Source organism: Choloepus didactylus, chromosome 4 (assembly GCF_015220235.1).
Source record: "Choloepus didactylus isolate mChoDid1 chromosome 4, mChoDid1.pri, whole genome shotgun sequence".
Classification (NCBI taxonomy): Eukaryota; Metazoa; Chordata; class Mammalia; order Pilosa; family Megalonychidae; genus Choloepus; species Choloepus didactylus.
Genome location: NC_051310.1, coordinates 146,281,852 through 146,301,455, shown reverse-complemented (window position 1 = coordinate 146,301,455; position 19,604 = coordinate 146,281,852). Strand labels below are relative to the sequence as shown.

General features: G+C 35.0%; 1 protein-coding gene across 5 annotated transcripts in view; it reads right to left on the bottom strand.

The window, feature by feature from the left end:
• The window catches only part of DPH6 (diphthamine biosynthesis 6), a 228,052-nt gene that overhangs the window by 101,988 nt on the left and 106,460 nt on the right, over window positions 1-19,604 (bottom strand). For all 5 annotated transcript variants that reach the window (XR_005216488.1, XR_005216489.1, XM_037834360.1 and 2 more), the window contains 2 exons: window positions 18,508-18,581; window positions 14,818-14,936 (listed from right to left, as the gene is read on the bottom strand). Coding sequence is in view for 3 of the 5 variants with exons in the window: in XM_037834360.1 (XP_037690288.1) it covers window positions 14,818-14,936; window positions 18,508-18,581 (193 nt within the window). In the remaining 2 variants the exon portion in view is untranslated. The remainder of the gene's footprint in view (window positions 1-14,817; window positions 14,937-18,507; window positions 18,582-19,604) is intronic.

Here is a 19,604-nt window from a genome sequence, read left to right as displayed (position 1 = left end):
AGTAAAATTGCTATGATAATTCCTGAAAAGTGTTCGTATGGATATATGTGAACATTTCCAGGGTACCTAGGTGAGGAACTGCAGGATCACATGGTACATGTATGGTTAACGTTTTTAAGACACCACCCAAAAGTTTTCCCAAGTGCTGGTATCATTTTACATTCCCACCAGAGATTTGGGATTTTACCAGTTAATTTCTAATTTGTATTTTAGGTATTTGTTTATTTGTTTTCGTAAAATCACAATCAGAAAATGCTAAAAGTATTACAGAAAAATCAATGCACCCTTTGTGGTGATAATATAAAAAATGAAATTAAAAATAAAATCATCTATACTAAAAAAAATTCATTAGCAACAGTCAAGCCACTGAAAAATAAGCAGAATGGTAAATATAGCCTATAAACCAAGAACTTAGTGGTAACAGTAGTGAATTACCCCTATACGAAGGCATTAAGTAGTGCTCTGTCACTTTGTTGCTGCAAATGATCCAGGTGGAATCTTTAGGTAGAGTTTGTAAATCTGCAATTTCCCTTCTCTGGAGACAACTGGTCCAGAGTTTTCTCTCAGCTTAAGTATGTAGTTAACATCAGATCTGACAGACATAACTAAGAGTACTATTCTCTAGCACTGAGGCATTGGCATGGAGGTCATATGATTGCTCTCCTCCATAGAATTGTAATCTACTTTTAAGTTCCCTTCCATCTCCTGTGATCCCTTTGTCACTTATTACCTATTTTGACCCATACCTTTTCCCCTATGGTTTGGGCTTTCTGTCTCAGTAGATGTATTGTAAACCCACAGGGTCAGTATAAACAGCAATCTTGCAAACACTTCTTGAACTCACTCCCAGTCAGATGTAGGATTTGACAGGCAAAGAATCAAAGGCCACTTAATAAAGGGGCTCTATTTACAGTTAGCCCATAATTTGCTTACATGGGGTGAAGTTATGACATATCCCTAAAAGCCTTTAAGAAAATGCACTGTCAAATTTAATGATACTGATACTGAGGCCTGTACATTGATAATATAATTTTCCTTTGGTTCATATAAATTTAATCAGACCTGGAACCACCAGATCAGGCAAAACAAAAGAAAAATTTTGTGAAATGGGAATGTTGTGTGCTTGCATTCTTTCCCATCACCTCATTCCCACCTCCCAACCCTAGAAATCTTCCCAGTAGAGTCCTGGCATTACTTCCTTTCACAGTCAATGTCAATACAAAATCCTTTACCAGTTTAAGCAATGTCTTAAATTTTTTTTAAACCAGCTGATTTAATTGGTGAGTGTTTCAACTGCCCAATCCAATTTTCATAGACACCACTTCTCTAAGCATAGCAAGTATAGGATGTCCACTAAATATTGTATTTCTTGTTCATTTATGAACATTGGTAGCAGTGAAATGTGTACACTGGGCAGAATATATCAAAATGGGATCAAGTGATAAAGAATCGGCTATTCCAATCTTCAATTTACTTTCTAATGCTGCTTCCTTAGGGTAGAACAGGCATCAATCCCATCTAATGCCCACTTGTAGTCCCTTGTGGCTATTCGTAGAGGCACAATGTAATCCACCTGCAGCTATATGCCAGCCCTTGTCCTTGGGGAATTTTATCCACTATCATATTCTTTTTCCTTTTTAAAATAACCTTTACAATAAAATTCATCAATTTTAAATGTGAAATCTTTGTTTTGATAAATATATTCAGCCATGTAACCACCCCCATGAATATGATACAGAACATTTTCCACCATCCCAAAAAGTTCAAGAGGGAGCTACAGTCTGTCTCCTCCCTTTTGTGCAGTCAATCCTTCCCCCAATCGCCAGAGACCTACCCCCTGTCACCATACTTTTCTCTTTTCAAAAAGTCCATAAACAGAATCACATAATATAAAGCTTTACCTGCATCTCACAGATTTTGATGTGTTGTAGTTTTATTTTCATTCAATTCAAATACTTTCTAATTGTCGTAATTTCTTTTTTGAGCAGTGGGTTATTCAGAAGTATGTGGGTTAATTTCCAAAAAATGTGAAGGGTTCTCCAGATATCAATCTGTTCTTAATTTCTTCTTTAATTTCTCTGTGGTTAGAAAATATACTTCACAGAATTTCAGTATGAGTCTTGTTTTATGATCCACAATATGATTTATTTTGGTGATGGTCCATATGCACTTGAACGAATATGTATTTTGCTGTTGCTGCACGGAGCATTTAATAAATGGCAAGTAGGTCAAGGTGGTTGGAAGTGTTGTCCAAACTTTGTATACACCCAATAATTTTTTGTCTACTTGTACAAGCCATTACTGAGAGAGAAGTGATGAAAGTTCCAAAAATAATTGTGGATCTGTGTGTTTTTCCTTGTAGTGGTTTTGCATCACGTATCTTGAAGCCATGCTATTTGGTGCAAAATCTTTAGACTCTTACGTCCTCTTGATAAATTAACACTTTCATCATTATGAAATGTCCCTTTTTATTCCTAATAATATTTCTTGTTCTACCAGCTACTTTGATGTTAATATAACCACTTCAGCTTTATTTTAATTAGAGTTATCATGGAATTTCTTTTCCCAAACTTTCACTTTAACCTATCTATGTCTATAATTAAGGTAGGTTTCTTATAGAGAACAAATGCTTTATTCTTGGCTTTTTGTTTTTCAAACCCAATCTGAAAATGCCTTCCTTTTAATTGGGGCTGTTTAGACCATTTACATTTAAGGTAATTATCAAAATGGTTAGGTTGAAATCTACCATCTTGCTTTGTGTTTTCTATTTGTTCCACATGTCTATGTTCCCTTTTTCATTCTTTTCTTGCCTTCTTTTGATTATTTTACAATACGTGATTTATTCTCCACTATTGGCTTATTAGTTATAACCACATTTTATTTTTTAGTTGTTCTTTTATAGTTTACATTATACATCTTTGAGTTTCCATAGTCTTCCTTCATATATTATACTACATCACCTATAAGAATCTTACACATTATACTTTCATTTTCCCTTCCTGTCATTTGTGCTACTGTAATTTAATATTTTACTTTCATATTTTAAATCCCACAACCATTATTTTTGTATTAAATAATCTAAAGTATCTTTTAAAAAGATTCAAAAGCTGAGAAAAATAGATCTTATATTTTTCTTATATATTTACCATTTTACGTTGTTCTTTATCCTCTTGTACAGATTCTACTTCCATCAATTATTATTTTCCTTCTAATCGAAGAACTTTCTTTAATATTACTTTATTTGTCCTTCATTTTTTGCAAGCTATTTTTACCAGACACAGAATTTTAGGTTGACTTTTATTGTCTTACAGTATTTTAAAAGATGCCACTTCATTGTTTCCAGGTTTGTATAGTTTCTGAAGCAAAGTCTGCTGTCATTCTTACCTTTATTCCTTTGTATATAATGAATCTTTTTTAATTGGATGCTCTTAAGATTTTCTCTTTACCACTTATTGTCAGCAATTTGATTACAGTATGTTCTTTGGAATTTTTTTTTTTTTTTAAATGTTTCTGTTACTCCATCATGGCTGAAAAACAGAAGTTCCCACCCATGACCATTTTCAAGCAATCCCTTTCTTGTTGCCATTGGTTATAGTTTCTTGTCACATTAACCACTTAATCAGCTGCAAGGAGAATATGTCAACCTTCCACCTTACCCATGCCATCTCATCCATGAACCCAGGGAGCTACCTACAAGGATCTGACTAAACCATCTAGAGCATATTTGTCTGACCATACAACAAAACCACTAGCTGCAGTCCAAGAATCTATGAATATATAAACACTTCCCTAAGGACAACGGCCTAACTCTTCCATTGCTAAATAGACATCTCTCAACTCTGACCACTGTGTAGGCTTGCTTCTGCTTCTTCCATCAATTTTTTAACAACTGCAGGTTATGTTAATGCTGATTTTCAAACAACAATGCAGCCTTCAATGCTCGAACTCCCATAATAAACCAGACAGCCTGCTTTGCCATGGTTAGAAGAAAATCATAGGGTTCAGATCACACAGCCATGAGGTAGGTATATCCTCCAAGGGTTATATCATTGGCCTTATCGATTGTGAAGCAATTGCTTACATATTAGGTAACCCAATCTGAATCCCTCCCCCCATCCATCCATCACACTCCCCAGCATGCTTTTGGATATGCCATTTTCACTTTATTAGTGAAGTAGTTTGTCCTGCTGATCCTTCCCTACTATTCAAATATCTTTTTATCACCACCTAAGACTTGATTGATATTTCTAGCTTCAGTGTTTGGGACTGTTTCGACCATGACCTAGTAATAAGCTTGCAACTGTCTCTTAAATGGGCTACCATGAACACCTTCAAGCAGCTGTCAAGCCCAAAATTCAAGAGGTTTCCACTAAATAGCCTTATCCAATTTCTGCCAATGGCTTTAGTCTGCAATTGTTCTAGTTGTAGAAACTTTTAAGATTATCTAAATTAAATCATAACAGTCTTTTCAGATTGCCTTTGCTAAAGCCCTCTTTAAATGCTTATTTTTGCTCAGTTTTCCACTCATATTCAAAATTTCTTTATGATGACTTTCTGAATAGGAGCGACAGGATTCCTGAATGAGGACTATGACTTTGCCAACCGCTCCCCACCCCGCCCCAAATCCCTGCTAGCCTCTGAACCCCTTGCTTCTTGGTGGAGTTTATGAGGAATATTAACTTAATTCTCACCACTTGAGGACTGTTTCCAGTTGCTTTAGTCCATATAATTCTCAGGAATTTCAAAGTCTGGGGTAGCATTTAAATTTTAGCTGGGTTTATCAGCCAGCCTACTCTTTTCATATGGGTAATTATACTCCTTAACACCTCCTGAGTTTCTTCTTCTGAAGAGGCAAATCTCAATGTAATGCACTAACTTGGTCTTAATGTTTTTCAAGTTCAAGTCTCACTGGATTATGATAATTAATCCGAATATCCTGGTGGCAAAACAGTAAACATATATCGGGTTCCATTCCTTGAAAATGAAACAAACTGTGCCTGGCTGGACTCAAAAATTGAAATTGAAAAGAAGGAAGTAACCACGGCTTTAACTGACTAGCCCCTTTGATCTTTTCCAGTTCCTGTATAGTCTTTTTTTAAGTCAAGTATAGCTATAGCAATCAGAGGAATCACCTTGTGTTAATACCCAATAATGTATTGTTAACCTCCTTGAACTTAGAAACTAGCAAGGCAGGACTGTTAAAAATGAGTGGTGAGGCAAGATGACGGCATAGGGAGGTATAAGAATTGTTAGTTCTCTAGAGCAACTAGTAAATAGCCAAAAACAACTAGTAAATAGTATGGAACAACTGTTGGGGGACATTTGTGACTGGAGACATATCGTACACAAGTCTGGAATGGGTGGAATGGCTGAGATGGCAGCACAGAATTGTAAGTAAAGCTCCCCAAACTGCAGAGCTGGCACACTGCCCCCACTAGCATGACAGGCAGAATTGGAACACTTCCCTGTGGAAAAAAGAAGCAATCTAATAGGAGCAAGTGAAAATAACTCAATGAAGCTCCAATTTTGGTTTTAATTAACAAATCTGAACTACTGAATATAAGTTATGAGCACAGATAAACCTGGAGCAAGTGGGAAAGGAACCCTGAGGTCTCTCCTGGCAGAGAGAAGGTGGGAATGATGGAAAAAAAAAATAAAAAATAAAAACAGTGGCTTTTGGAGACAGTTCATCTCACAATACCGGAAAAGGGCTGTGTCACAAAAAAAGGACCACATAGAACCAGGTACCAACTCTGGTTCACCTGCAAAACTTGGGGGCTAGGGAATGGCTAGGAAAAGGAATTTCTTTCTTTTTCTTTTTTGTTTCTCTGACTCTACGTAGCTCATTAGAGAAAGCCTCAGGCATTTTCAATTGTCATCCTTGAGCCAGGCAAGGGTGGAGTTACAAGAGTCAGACAGACAAGAAGAAGTCAAGTGTAGAAGATAATCCCCCAAAGGGCGTATCTTCCCTAAGAAAAGAGAGGCTGTTGCCCAGCTCAAGTGGCTGCCCTCCTTTAGAGAATTCAGACCCCAGGGCCTGAGGAAAAAGAAAAAACACCAGAAAAAATGTAAGCTTGGTTTCTGACACCTTTGGCCTCTGGCCAGGACAGGGTCCACTGAGAATTAAAGGCACTGTATCTTTTTACACTGGCAGGGAGCTGTGGGCTGACAAACACCATCTGCTGGGCAGGATAGGAAAAGAAGAAAAGCACAGAGTCTAGAGGCCACACAGGAAAGTTTGTCAACCTTCTGGGTCTCATCCTCAGGGAAACTTGATACTGCTTACACCCTTCTCCTGAGACCTGGGCCTGTCTGGTCTTGGAAAATCTAATTTAGCACAATCAAGGAAACCAGATGCCTATATAACAAAAAATTACAAGTCACACAAAATGAAGATATACCACAGTGAAAGGAAAAAACTTACACTTTAAATGAGATATCGGACTTGAAACAACTAATTAAAGATGTTCAAAAAAATCTCCTAGATCAACTCAATGAGCTAAAGGAAAATGTGGCAAAAAAGATGAAGGATATAAAGAAGACAATAGGTTACCATACAGAATTTGTAAGCCTGAAAAAACAAATGGCAGAACTTATGGGAATGAACGGCACAATAGAAGAGATCAAAAACTCAATGGAAATATACACAGCAGATTAGAATAGGTAGAAGAAAGGATTCATGAACTAGACAGGACATCTGAAATCCTTCATGCAAAAGAACAGATAGGGAAAAGAATGGAAAAATATGAGCAAGGTCTCAAATAGATGTGCACAAATAGATGTGTCATGAGTGTCCCAGAAGAAGAAGGGAAGAGAAATGGGGCAGAAAGAATAATGGAGGAAATAATCCCTGAAAACTTCCCATTTCTTATAAAAGACATAAAATTACAGATCCAAGAAGCACAGTGCATACACCAAACAGAATAGATCTGAAAAGACTGACTCCAAAACACTTAGTAATCAGATTAGCAAATGTCAAAGACAAAGAGAGAATTCTGAAAGCAGCAAGAGAAAAGTGATCCATCACATACAAGGGAAGCTCAATAAGACTAACTGTGGATCTCTCAGCAGAAACCATGAAGGCAAGAAGGCAGTGGTATGAAATATTTAAGACACTGAAAGAGAGAAACTGCCAAGCAAGAATCCTATATACAGCAAAACCATTCTTCAAAAATGAGGTAGGGTTTAAAATATTTTTAGACAAACAGACCACTGAGAGAGTATGAAAAAGAGATCTGCTCTACAAGAAATACTAAAGCGCACGCTACAGGCAGACAGGAAAAGACAAGACTAAGAGGATTGGAGAAGAGTGTAGAAATGAAGACTATCAGTAAGGAGAGACAGGTGGGTAGAGGGGGGAGTAAAAATAGAATAAGATCTGACATATAAAATCCAAAAGACAAAATGACAGACAGTAGACCTTACTTCAAATGAAATCAGCCAGAAACAAAAGGACAAATACTATATGGTCTCACTAATATGAACTAACATAATAAGTGAATCTTGAAAGTTAAAGTTGAGAACACAGGTTATCAGAAGATAGAAAGAGGGTAGAGATCAGGCATCTGATTCTGAAGGAGTGCAGAATGTTCAACAGGATTGATTGTAGAAATACAGAAAGAGCACAATACTGTGTGATGGGAGCACTATGTTGTAAGTACTCTGAACAAAGATGAGTATGAGTATGGGTGAAAGTGGAAGGCTAGTGGCATGTATGATACCAGAAAGAAAGACAGTGGATAAAGACTTGGACTGTATAACAGTGAAACCTAGAGTGGTCAATGATGGTGATAAAGTGTACTAATATAAGAATGTTTTTACATGAGGGAGAACAAATAAATGTCAACATTGCAAGGTGTTGAAAACTGGATGATACAGGGGGAAAATACAATCAATGCCAACTAGCATTTATAGTTATCAGCAACACTGCAATATGCTTCCATTAATTGTAACAAAGGCAATATACCAAAGCTGAATGTCCGTAAGAGGCAGACATAAGAGAATGGTATGGGATTCTTGGTGTTGTTATTCTATGACCTTTTTACTATATTTTATCTGATTTTATTTTTTTCTTCTATCTTTTTTTATTCAGCTTTTTTCTCCTCTTCCTCTTTCATTGCAGAAGAAATGGAAATGTCCTTATATACATTGCGGTGGTAAATGTATAATTATGTGATCATACCAGGAATCACTGATTGTTTACTTAGGATGGATTGTATGGTGTGTAAATAAATCTGTTTAAAAATAGAGGGATAAAAGTGCTGGAGAAAATGGGGAGAGAGGGATGTACCTATTCACTGTTAGTGGAAAACTAGAGTGGTGCAGCCCATCTGGAAGGCAATGTAGTAGTTCCATAGGAAGCTAAGTATGGGGTTGACATATGGTCCTGCAATCCTATTAATGGTTGCATATTTGGAGGAACTGAGAGTGGGGAAACAAGTGGACATTGCACACTGGTGTCTGTGGTGGCAGTATTTACAGTTTGCAATGGATGGAAGTGGCCAAAGGGTACCCCGATTGATAAATGGAATGGTGAACTGTGGCATATATATACAATGGAATACTGAGTGGCAGCAAGAGGGAATGAAGTCATGAGATATGCAACTAGGTGAATGGACCATGAGGACAGTAGGTTCAGTGAAATAAGGCAGAAATGAAAACACAAACATTATAACACCTCACTGACAGGGACTAACAATAATGTACAAATTCTGAGAACTGAATCTTGGTGCATGGATTATCAGGGGAAGGTTTATGTAAAGGTTCCTAAATTGTAAGCTCTTCCAGAGTCATATCTATTCATGATTTGTAACAGTTATTTCTAAATTCTGAGATGCTGAGGTGTTTATGTTTGTGTGCTAAGCCTACTTATAAGTGTGCCTAAGAGTCTCCCCCAGAGAATCTCTTTTGTTGCTCAGATGTGGCCTCTCTCTCTAAACCAACTCTGTGGGTAAAATCATTGCCCTTCTTCCTAAGTGGGACATGACTCTCAGGAGTGTATGGGACATGACTTCTGGGGATGAACCGGGACCTGGCATCATAGGATTGAGAAAGCCTTCTGGACCAAAAGAGGGAAGAGAAATGAAACAGAACAAAGTTTCAGTGTCTGAGAGATTTCAAAGGGAGTCAAGAGGTCATTCTGGAGGTAATTCTTATGCATTATATAGATATCCCTTTTTAGGTTTTAGTTTATTACAATAGCTAGCAGGAAATATCTGAAACTGTTGAACTGCAATCCACTATCCTTGATTCTTGAATACAATTGTATAACTATATAGTTTATATGGTGCGACCATGTGATTGCGAAAACCTTAGGGCTCACACTCTCTTTAGCCAGTGCATGGACAAATGAGTAGAAAAATAGGGACAAACAGTAAATGTATAATGGGGGGGGGGGGATATGCAATGCTTTGTGTGTTTTTATTACTTTCATCTTTATTCTTATTTTTATTTTTTGGAGCAATGAAAATGTTCAAAAATTGATAGTGGTAATGAATGCACTACTATATGTTGATACTGTTGTACACTTTGGATGATTTTATTGTATGTGAATATACTTCAATAAAATTGCATTAAAAAATGAATAGTGATCATCTACTGATCTCCCAGAATTCTACATTGCTTTATGTTTGCTACTAAGGAGGGCTTGGGCAATTCCAAACATTCCCATTTAGAATGGCCTGTTAAAACTAGACAAAGAGTCAGACTTAGTATATATCCACAGTGAAAAGGTAAGGGCAACATACCCTATTTGCACATAAATAATATCCATACCAATATGTATTCAGTAAAGATAAACTGACCCCAGAAAAATCTCTCTAGTCACATTTCCCAATTCCTAACCTTAGTCCTACTTTCACTGTCTCCATGACAGCATCTCCATATGCAACAAGTTTCACCTTTGAGCCTTTCAGTGCACAATCCCTATCTCCAAAAGGTTCATTAAGCCCAGAATCTAACAATCCTAAGATGTTCTGCATTTCACCCCCATCATTGCATATGGCCAAAGATTCCCTGCTGAGTGTCAGACAACCACCATCTGGCCTCTCAGTCAGTATTTTCAGATTTTCCGGCTTAACTAAGGGAATAAATTCAGCCCCCTGCTTAAGTATTTCCCATACTAAATCATGATCCTCTTAATTAGATTTGAATTCCTCCAGATAAGGATAGAGTGAACCTGCCATGGCAATTTAAAAGGTGATGCCAGGATGCCTCCCCTATCCCATAAAAACAATGCCTTATCAATTCCTCTGTGGGAATTTTATCAAATTCCTGGTTTTTAATTTCATTCTTCAAAAATCATTGAAACAAGTATACCCAGTTAAGCCAGTTATTTGTCCTCCTCCCCTCATTTCATTTCTCTCCTTTGTGCCCCCTTTCTTTTGGATGGCTTGAAACTATTTTTTCACTAAACAGCCCTATGCATGGTAACTAAGCCAATAGGCCTGAATATTCTCTTTACTCCCCAAGAACAAGATTACATTTGGTGACCTATTCCTGTCACATCATTCGTACCAATGACATTAAATTATGTGTTTCCTTTGGTCATAAAGGCAGATTAGGGTTGCTTGCACTCATAATATTCCTATTATCGCTTTGGAAGAAGTATTCCAATTATGGTTTGGGGAGGGAATGAGGTAGTTACTCCTCTCAGGATAAGACTGCTAAATCCCAGTCTTAATCCACTACCAGCAGGTTCACTGCCATACCATTCAGAAGAATCCAGAATGGACTGCATACAATCCAGAGATATTTGCTCAACATAAATAATCCTTTCCATGCAACAATGTCTAGAATAATGATGCAGCCCCCTGATTATAAATTCTAAGATTCCATGTCAATAAATAGTCCCCATACCTCTGCTAGTAAGTTTCTATAAAGTGCCCTAACTCTTAAACAGAATAGTTCTCAGCATTCAGTAGTCACCTGACCTTGGTCTGTTAGTGAGTAGCAGTCTTAATTTAGTTACTTTACAAGCAAATATATCTTTCAAGAAACAGATTTTCTAGTGATAGGTAAAATGGATCTCAATTTTTTTTCCCAATTACCATTTCTTTCTCTTTTTCAAAAATCCTAGTTTTATCAAGTATGCTAGCAGCAGCCAAGTCATCATAATGCATTTCTGTCCCCAACTTTGTTTTCCCCCAAAGTACCAAATATATCTATGAGTCTGAGAAATAATCCCTTAACTAGATCAATCTGCAATAACAAAAGATTGGATTGTCAAATCAGACTCACACAAAATATAGAACTTATCTGATATCAAGCTTTACTAATAATTTCAAGCAATCAAGAGTCCCAGGTGAAGCAGTGAGAGGTCCAAGAACATCAGTGCAGACCTCCAGGTCCTTTCTCACCACATTGGACATGCTCTGACCCAGGTTAATACGTAAAGTCTCTAAACAATGCATGCAGTTCACATAACTTATCTCAATCATGAAACTCCACTTCATATTCAGATAGATACATACCTTATGTGACATGTTCCTGGAAGCCATGTTCCCAAATCCTAAGATTCCAGGTTTGTTTACTAAAAGCGATAGCAATCATAGTAGATATATCCTGCTAAAAGGAATCCAATGATAAGGACTCTTTCTCATGGTAAATACCATGAGTGTTTTCAGGGGAGGTCTGTCACTAGTCTGTTTATGAAGAGAACATGGGTTCTTCCTTCTTCTTCCAGGAGGCTTATGCCAGTTACCATAGAGAATGGACTCCAGATCTACTACTTAGCTTTGTCCTTCACAATAATCATGGGACTTTTAATAATAACAAACCCATTTATTTTTTTAATTTGACACTGATACAGTATTTTTTTTAAATTTACACTGATACAGTATCCTTAAGAATCAAGATTTTCATTGTGAATCACAGAATATAGAATTATTACAGTTCTTATATAGTCCTGAATCTGATCTGAAAATGCTATGAACTCATGAGGTATTAAGATATTCAAATACACATATACGTACACACATATGTATATACATACATATTTGGGGGTGTATGTACATGTATATAAATGATTTCTCACTAAAAGAGACCAAGGCTTCTTGAACAAATAAATGTTCTAGGTCTAGGCTAGAAAATATACAAAATGACCCCATATAGTCACAGTGGCACTATTTATAATAATACCAAATGGGAAACTACCCATATGTCATCAATCACAGAATGGACAAGTACAATGTGGTATATTCATATAATGGAACACTACACAATAACGAGAATGAACCAAATACTGCTTCATTCAATGATGTGGATGAATCTCATAAACCTAATATTCAGCCAAAGAAACCAGACAGCATACAGAATATAATGTGTGACTCCATTTGCATAAAACTAAAAAACAGGAAAAACTAATCCATGGTTTTAGACATCAGGAGGACTGTTAACTTCCAAGAAGGCAAATATTGTGTAGGAGGGAAATTAAGGGGAACTTCTGGGGATTAGTAATGTTCTATATATATATAGATTCAGGTGTTGATTCATAAGTATACTGACATTGTGAAAATCCATGAAGTTGTATGCTTAAGATTTGCTCACTTTTTGTATCTATGTTATACTTCAAGGAAAGAGTACTTAAAAAACAAAATGTGAGATAGCTCTGTATTTATTGACATGGAAAAAATCTGTTAAGTAAAAAAGGCAAGTTGTAGATCAATACACAGAGTAAGATAGCATTTATGTAATATTTCAAAACCCACAAAACAATCACAGAGTTTCTATAAGTACATGTATATATACAAAATAAAAATGATCTTAAAAGATCAGTTATCACTTCGGTGTATATCTGTGGGCAAGGGAGTGGACAGAGAGAGGGAAAACAGAAAACCAATAGAATCATTTCTTTACCTAGGAAGACAGAATATTATACAACAAAAATGTTTTCATGTAATACACATACAATTAAAAATGAAGATTTCTGAAGACTGAATTATTCTTAAAATCCAATGAGCAAATGTGGTTTTTGAAAGAAGTCTAAAATACAGTTGAAACTCCTTTAAATACCAAGCTATTAATGTGAAAATTTCACGAGTTCATGGATGTCTGCAAGATGCCAAGATCATGTAACATAATTTATATAACAATGTAGAACTGACTCTTTTCTATTATAAGACCACTCCATGCCACAGAATTCTATTGGCCCCCTTTCTCTATGGAAACGTCCCATTTTTTCCTTAAAAACCTTTAAAAGTTTCCCTTAAAACCTTTCCTGATAATTTTTAATGGGGTGGGGAAACTTGGAGAACCTATACTGCATCATTTATGTTTCTATACCTTTAGAAAGAATGTGTTATTCAATAAACCTTTAACACTGTTCTTTAGAATCACTTTCATCTTTGCACACCTATATGTAATCAACAAAAACCATATGCTGTAATGTTAAAATATCTACACTTCCATCATTGAGATGCTGTGAACAAATTAGATAAGTTTTATACTTTACCCAAATGTTTAATACAGCTAATCACCATTTCTAACCCTTACACAGACACACAGCAACAAACAAATGAAGGGACATGGGATATCTATTGCATATTATTTTAAGAGTGGCAGTAAGGTCAAACTCTGGTTCTGCCTTTCCAAAGAGGCAGATTGCCTTTCTGGGTCTGAATTAGCTTCATCCTCTGGTAGTAAAAAGGACAGTGTATGTACCTTCCACTGAGGTGTCACATAAACTTCATTACAGAGCTATGCAATCTTAGAAAATCCAAAAGAAAGAATGAAAGTAAGAGCGAGAGCATGTGCTCTGTAGATCTACATAGGAACTTATATGACAAATGTATATGTGGTGAGAACTTCAATCATGAGAGTTGCTGAGCAACCTTTTCTCAAAAACAAGAACATGACTCCCCCTCAATCCTTCTCTGTTTAATAGCTAAAGCTTTCCACTAAAGACCTCATCTCAGCCAGTACAGAATAGAGTAGCTTGGTGATTTTCAGGGAGAGATATTACGGAATTCGCATTCCTTCCCTTTCTTTTAATGTTGTTTAAGATGTGAATTTATCTGTAAAGTCTTCCACAGCTTGAGACATTATTTTGAGATCAGCAAGGTAAACACTCTCAAATGAGGTAAATGATTTAGGCTTTGGGAACCCTGAGGCTCCAGGGCATTTTCTGTAATAGATTCATGAAATAAATGTACTGGGCACAAACCCTATGGTGCCTTGAAAATGAATAAAATTATAGAAATTTAAAAAAAAAAATTAAATTGCTCATATGTAATAGCCATATTTGAATCAGATTACCACCTGCTAGCTGTCTATGCTATGATGAAATGACATTGTCTTAAACATGATTTTCATATCACTCACCACAAAAGTCCATTACCCTGTTTTTTTTAGGATATCACAAACAAAACCAAACTTTTAATTTATGAATTATTTAACAATGTGTTAAAAAAAGAGGAAAATAACGTACCTTGTCAAAAACAGATTTTTAAAACTTTAAAAAAAAAATCAACCTATATTTCCTATTTCCTATACCTGAATTTCAAATCCTGTAAGAATTTAAACAGAAGGACAATGATATATTGCCAGTTTTTGATTGAGTTATATCTTAATTAAATAAATAAAATAAACAAATACATACATAAACTCTATTAATTGCTTTGGTAAATGTTCAAAAGTACATTTTAAAACTTCCTCTTCTTTACATATTGTGCCTACTCTATTTCCTCAGGTTGTAACTCCACATAGAGTTTCCATTTTTATGTTTTAAGTCATCCTTTCTTTTTTGTTGTAATTGCACATTAGTGAAGTGAGGTTATCTAACTTGTAACAGACAGTTCCTTTGAAAGTCTGGTTACATACCCAAAGCTGCAACTTTGATGATCACTGCTTGAATATTAGATGATATCATCTCTCGGAGCAAATCTTCCTGATTTCTCTGCCAAAGGTAAGCTAAAGGCTGGAGATTAAGCCTTTCACACCTACAAAAGAAAAAGAAAAAAATGATCCAATAATATTTTAATGTTCTATATTTGAATCTATAGCAATTACTTTGATTTTAAACATAATGCATCTCTCAAGGGTTGTAGCAATTAAAATGCTGTTAAAAACTTGTTTTGCATAATGAAGTTTATATATACAACATAAACATTTGATTTCCACAGGCTATGCATAAACAGATAAAAATGAAATCTCCACGCAGATTAGAAGTATTAATTTTAGTAAGACTCTAAGTTTAGAAGTGTATGCAAAAGAGCTTCCAAATGCCAACAGATGATTATTCTCATTTTTTAGAACCTCCCTGGGTATCAAAAATGTGAAACATATGCAAAATAGGTAAATAAATTTATCCTAATAAAATAACCATATAAAGATAAATTTACAATAGCTATCGTTACTGAAATAATTTTTAATACACTGAATGAAAAGAAAATAATAAGAACAAAAAGTACAACTTACTGAGAGTATAATAAGTTGTAGGCATTGTACTAGATACTTTACATTTAGTGCAGGAGGAAGAGTATGGGTTTTGGAGTCAAGACAAATCTGTTTGAGACTTGATTCTGCTACTCACCAGCTATACGGCTTTGGCAAGTTAACTAAACTCTCCAAATTCTTGTTTTTAGTTTCCAAGTCCAGAAATAGGGATGAAAATATTTCTTTTCAAAGTTCTTTAGAAGTTTAAAAGATCAGAGACTGAAGTCATCTTTTACTACTTGTTTTCTCACATCTTACAGCTAATTTGATCACTGTTCACCAACATCCCTGCTAACACCCTGGTCTGAGCCACCATCATCTCTCAAGTCAATATTCTCCTATCTTCTTTCCCTGCTTTCTTCCTTGCCCCTTTAAAATCATTTTCAATACAACACTGTGATCCTTTTGAAACATAAAAGATTAAAACAAGATTGTGGAATTCCTCTGTTTAAACCTTCCAGTGGCCTCCCATCACTTCAAGTAAAAGTGCTTTTAGCTCTCATATCTCATCTCCTACTACTCGCCCCTCACTCCAACCTACCAACTCTGCCTGCTCTCTTTTGCCTAATACACCAGGCAAACTCCCTAGCTTCCTCATTTCTTTCAAGCCTTTGCTCAACTATCATTCTCTCAGAGAGGATAATAATTGATTAATCAATTAAAAGTAACATAGATAAAGAATATAGTATAATGGCTGGGTCTAAGTAGGCCTTCAACAAATGGTGATCAAAGCCAAGTGACTTGCCCAAGTCATACAATAAGTGGCTGAGATCAGATTTCAAGCCAAGAATGTAACTCTAAAACCCATCAAACCTAGTGTCTGTAAAGTCACTGGCTGACTACTGAGGCCCACACTGATCTCTCTTTCTCAGAGAATCCTAGTAACTTTTTAAATGCACCACATATTTGGTCACTTAATCACACATGGTCTTAAAAATATCACTATTTTTTTTCATGTACATGTATCTGGACTTTCAAAGAAACCAAAACCTTCCTCACTGCAGGGACTGTTAAACAAGATTTTTCTTTGTATGTCATAGAGTATCTAAAACAATGTCAATAAATACAAAGATAATAAAATTTAAACTATCCATGTAACACAAAAACATTAAGGTTATTGTTGTGTTCTCATCAATGCTTAATGCCTATTAACCAAACTACTCTTTCTACCATATTTAGCTACTAAGCTGTTTTTCAATTGGAAAAAAAAAAAAAGAAAGAAATCTTTACTCTTTACTATCCCTATTGTAAAATTCTTGGCTGTTGCTTTGATATCCATTAGTCATTTTAATTGTGTGACTAATAAATTATTGAATCAAGTCAAACTTTTTTTCCTATTTAAATCTTTATAGTTCAAAATATCATGGCTCAAATAAACTTCTATAAATCACTGCTGCATTTACTATCAAACACTTTATACTTTGAAAATATGATGATGTAACATAAACTACAAATTGGGGATGGGCTAATTCAAAATGAGTTTGTAGATCAATGGACTCCAGGTAATACCACTTTAAAAATCTTCAAGGACAAAACTGTTGCAGATATGGTATAAAACTTTGGTATCTCAAACCATGTACTGACGTATACATTAGACTTAGACTTTTGAGAAAAACCTTGCCTCTAACCATGAGTATGACACGGACCCTTTTTCCATACAGAGATAAAGCAGCTTCTTAATCAGAAGCACATACTCATGTGACATTTTTAACTTTCACAAATAGTCTAAGCCCTATTTCAAGTTTGGCTACCCAATAAACTATGTGACAACCCATCAAATTACAAAGATCTGTAGACTAAATAATTCTCAGAAAATATGACACACATTGTTATCCAAAACTTATTGAGAATAATATTACTTCCAAAGTATGACTTAAGGGACATCCATCTCCATCTGTAGATCAGTTGTTGTCGAATGCAGGCAGGCAGAATGAAAGGAAAGCTTTTTCAAAATACACATACTTGACCTTGTCCTCCACTTTGACCTCGACCCTCCATTGTCCATATATTCCAAAATATCCCCGAACTGTGAGAACCTCATATTTCTTAAATTAACTATGCTTTACCCTGCTTTCCCTTCATTTGCTTTTAAAGTCTTTTATTTTTTTAACTGTCAAATCCACTGTGGAATTAGGAAATAAATATAATAAAAAATAAAACTTGTTTTCAAGGCAATCGATTTATAAGTTTTTAAGGATGCAATCAATATGAATGTTTCTTTGCCAAGAATATGAAGTAATTACATTAATACAACCCTTATCTCACCTCATTTACCTTTTTGAATGGCAAAAATCAGTTATTCCAGGTCAAATTGCACTCAAGATAAATACTGGAGTTCACATTTTCTTATTTGCTAATATAATTACATATAAAGTCTCAGTACAGTATTTATCTAAATAATATATTTTAAAAAACAAATTCATTCAGTTAGTGTTTTGCAAAGCTAATTAGTAAATAATCAATATTATCATTTGTCCTTATGATTTTGGAATGGATCACGGATTGATTCTTTAAGTATTTGTAAATACAGACTAAATATTTTATCAACACTACATCCTTGACGGGGAGTGGGATGTTGAGGGGATGGGATGGGGGAAGAATCTACAAATTCCTTGAAATGTGAATGGTCCTCTATATAAGTATTTCCATCAAAGCAATACTTTTGGCAAGACCTGAATTCTATGGACCAAAGAAAAAGAGATTCCTTTGATAAGTATTTTTTTCTTTAAAATATTAGTGATTTCCTTTTATTACTTCCTGATTTTTATTACAGGTGATGATAACTTAAAAAGATTAATGGGGTATACTGAATCAAATGAGATATTTAAGATAACATTTCTCACTTTTTAAATATTTGCTTCAATTTTTATTATAGAAATTTATTTTTTTTCCTTATAATCAGTAAGCTGAGTTTTCTCATGTGTACTCAAGGGCAAAAAAATGTATAATGTGAGACTTTTGTTATGGTAGAATATCATCACATCTGCTTATTATTTGGATATAATTATTTTCATTTATTCATATCCTTAATATACATATATTTTTAGAATATAGTTCAAATTAATGTTCTCTTACACATTTTCTACTCGAACACGTTGATAGTCAGAAAGTATAGCACCTACTGATACTCCCTCTACTTCTTCTTTTTCCTGAAAATAAAGAAAAAAATATATAACTTTAAAAATAATCATATAGTTGGTGCATCACACTCTGAAAATTATAAATGTACCGTAGCTTATTTAGGAAACCACCTTGAAGCAGAGTAAGTTACTTACTTAAAATATAATCAATATTTAGGAAAAAAATACACACATGCATACACATTCACACACATATTCAAGGTGTCCTCTCTGCTATGGGGAAAATAGTTATTCTTTTTACTTAAAATCTCAAATAATTACAGGCTACTTTCCATGGAGAAAACAAAGACTTTGGCAGCACTTCCAAAACATTCTCACCCTTAATGTATTTTTAAAGCTTTCTTGATGTTTGAAAGAAATTTTAAAGAGATTCTATTTACAGACAATTTATCTCCATCTTAAGAGTAACTTTTTTTAAAAATTGAGTAATGGCATAAGTAGATAAGAGAATATGATTTTTATACAAATTTTAGCATCAAGGAAGCAGAGTTGGTAGAGGCATTGCCTGGATAACAGTACAGCAGAGTGGATAAACAATTCTATGATAGGAAGGAAGCAATGAATTATATCAATAGTTACAGCTAAGAATATCCAGCAGTATATCTAGTTGAGTCCCACAGGGACGAGGACTAGTCTTTGTAGCATACTAATTAATGACCTGGAGGAGAACGTAAATTCAAGTGTGATCAAGTTTGCAGATGATACAAGCTAGGATGAATTAAAAAGAAAAGAAAAGAAAGAAAATCAATCAAGTACATGGATGTGTATGGACAACTTGGGGATCTGGAAGGACAGGTCTAAGATGAGATTTAATGTAAAGGAGTATGATAATACACTTAGGAAAGAAGAACACACAGTACAGGTATAAACTAGGGAACTATTAACTAGAAAATATATATGAAGAAAGTGACTGCAGGGTAATTACTAAGAACAACTGAGTAGTAATTCTCTGAATAGGAGTAAAAGAATATCTATCCTAGCATATGGAGGTGCAGAAAGAACTACTTCAGAGAAATGACTTCATTATTAAAA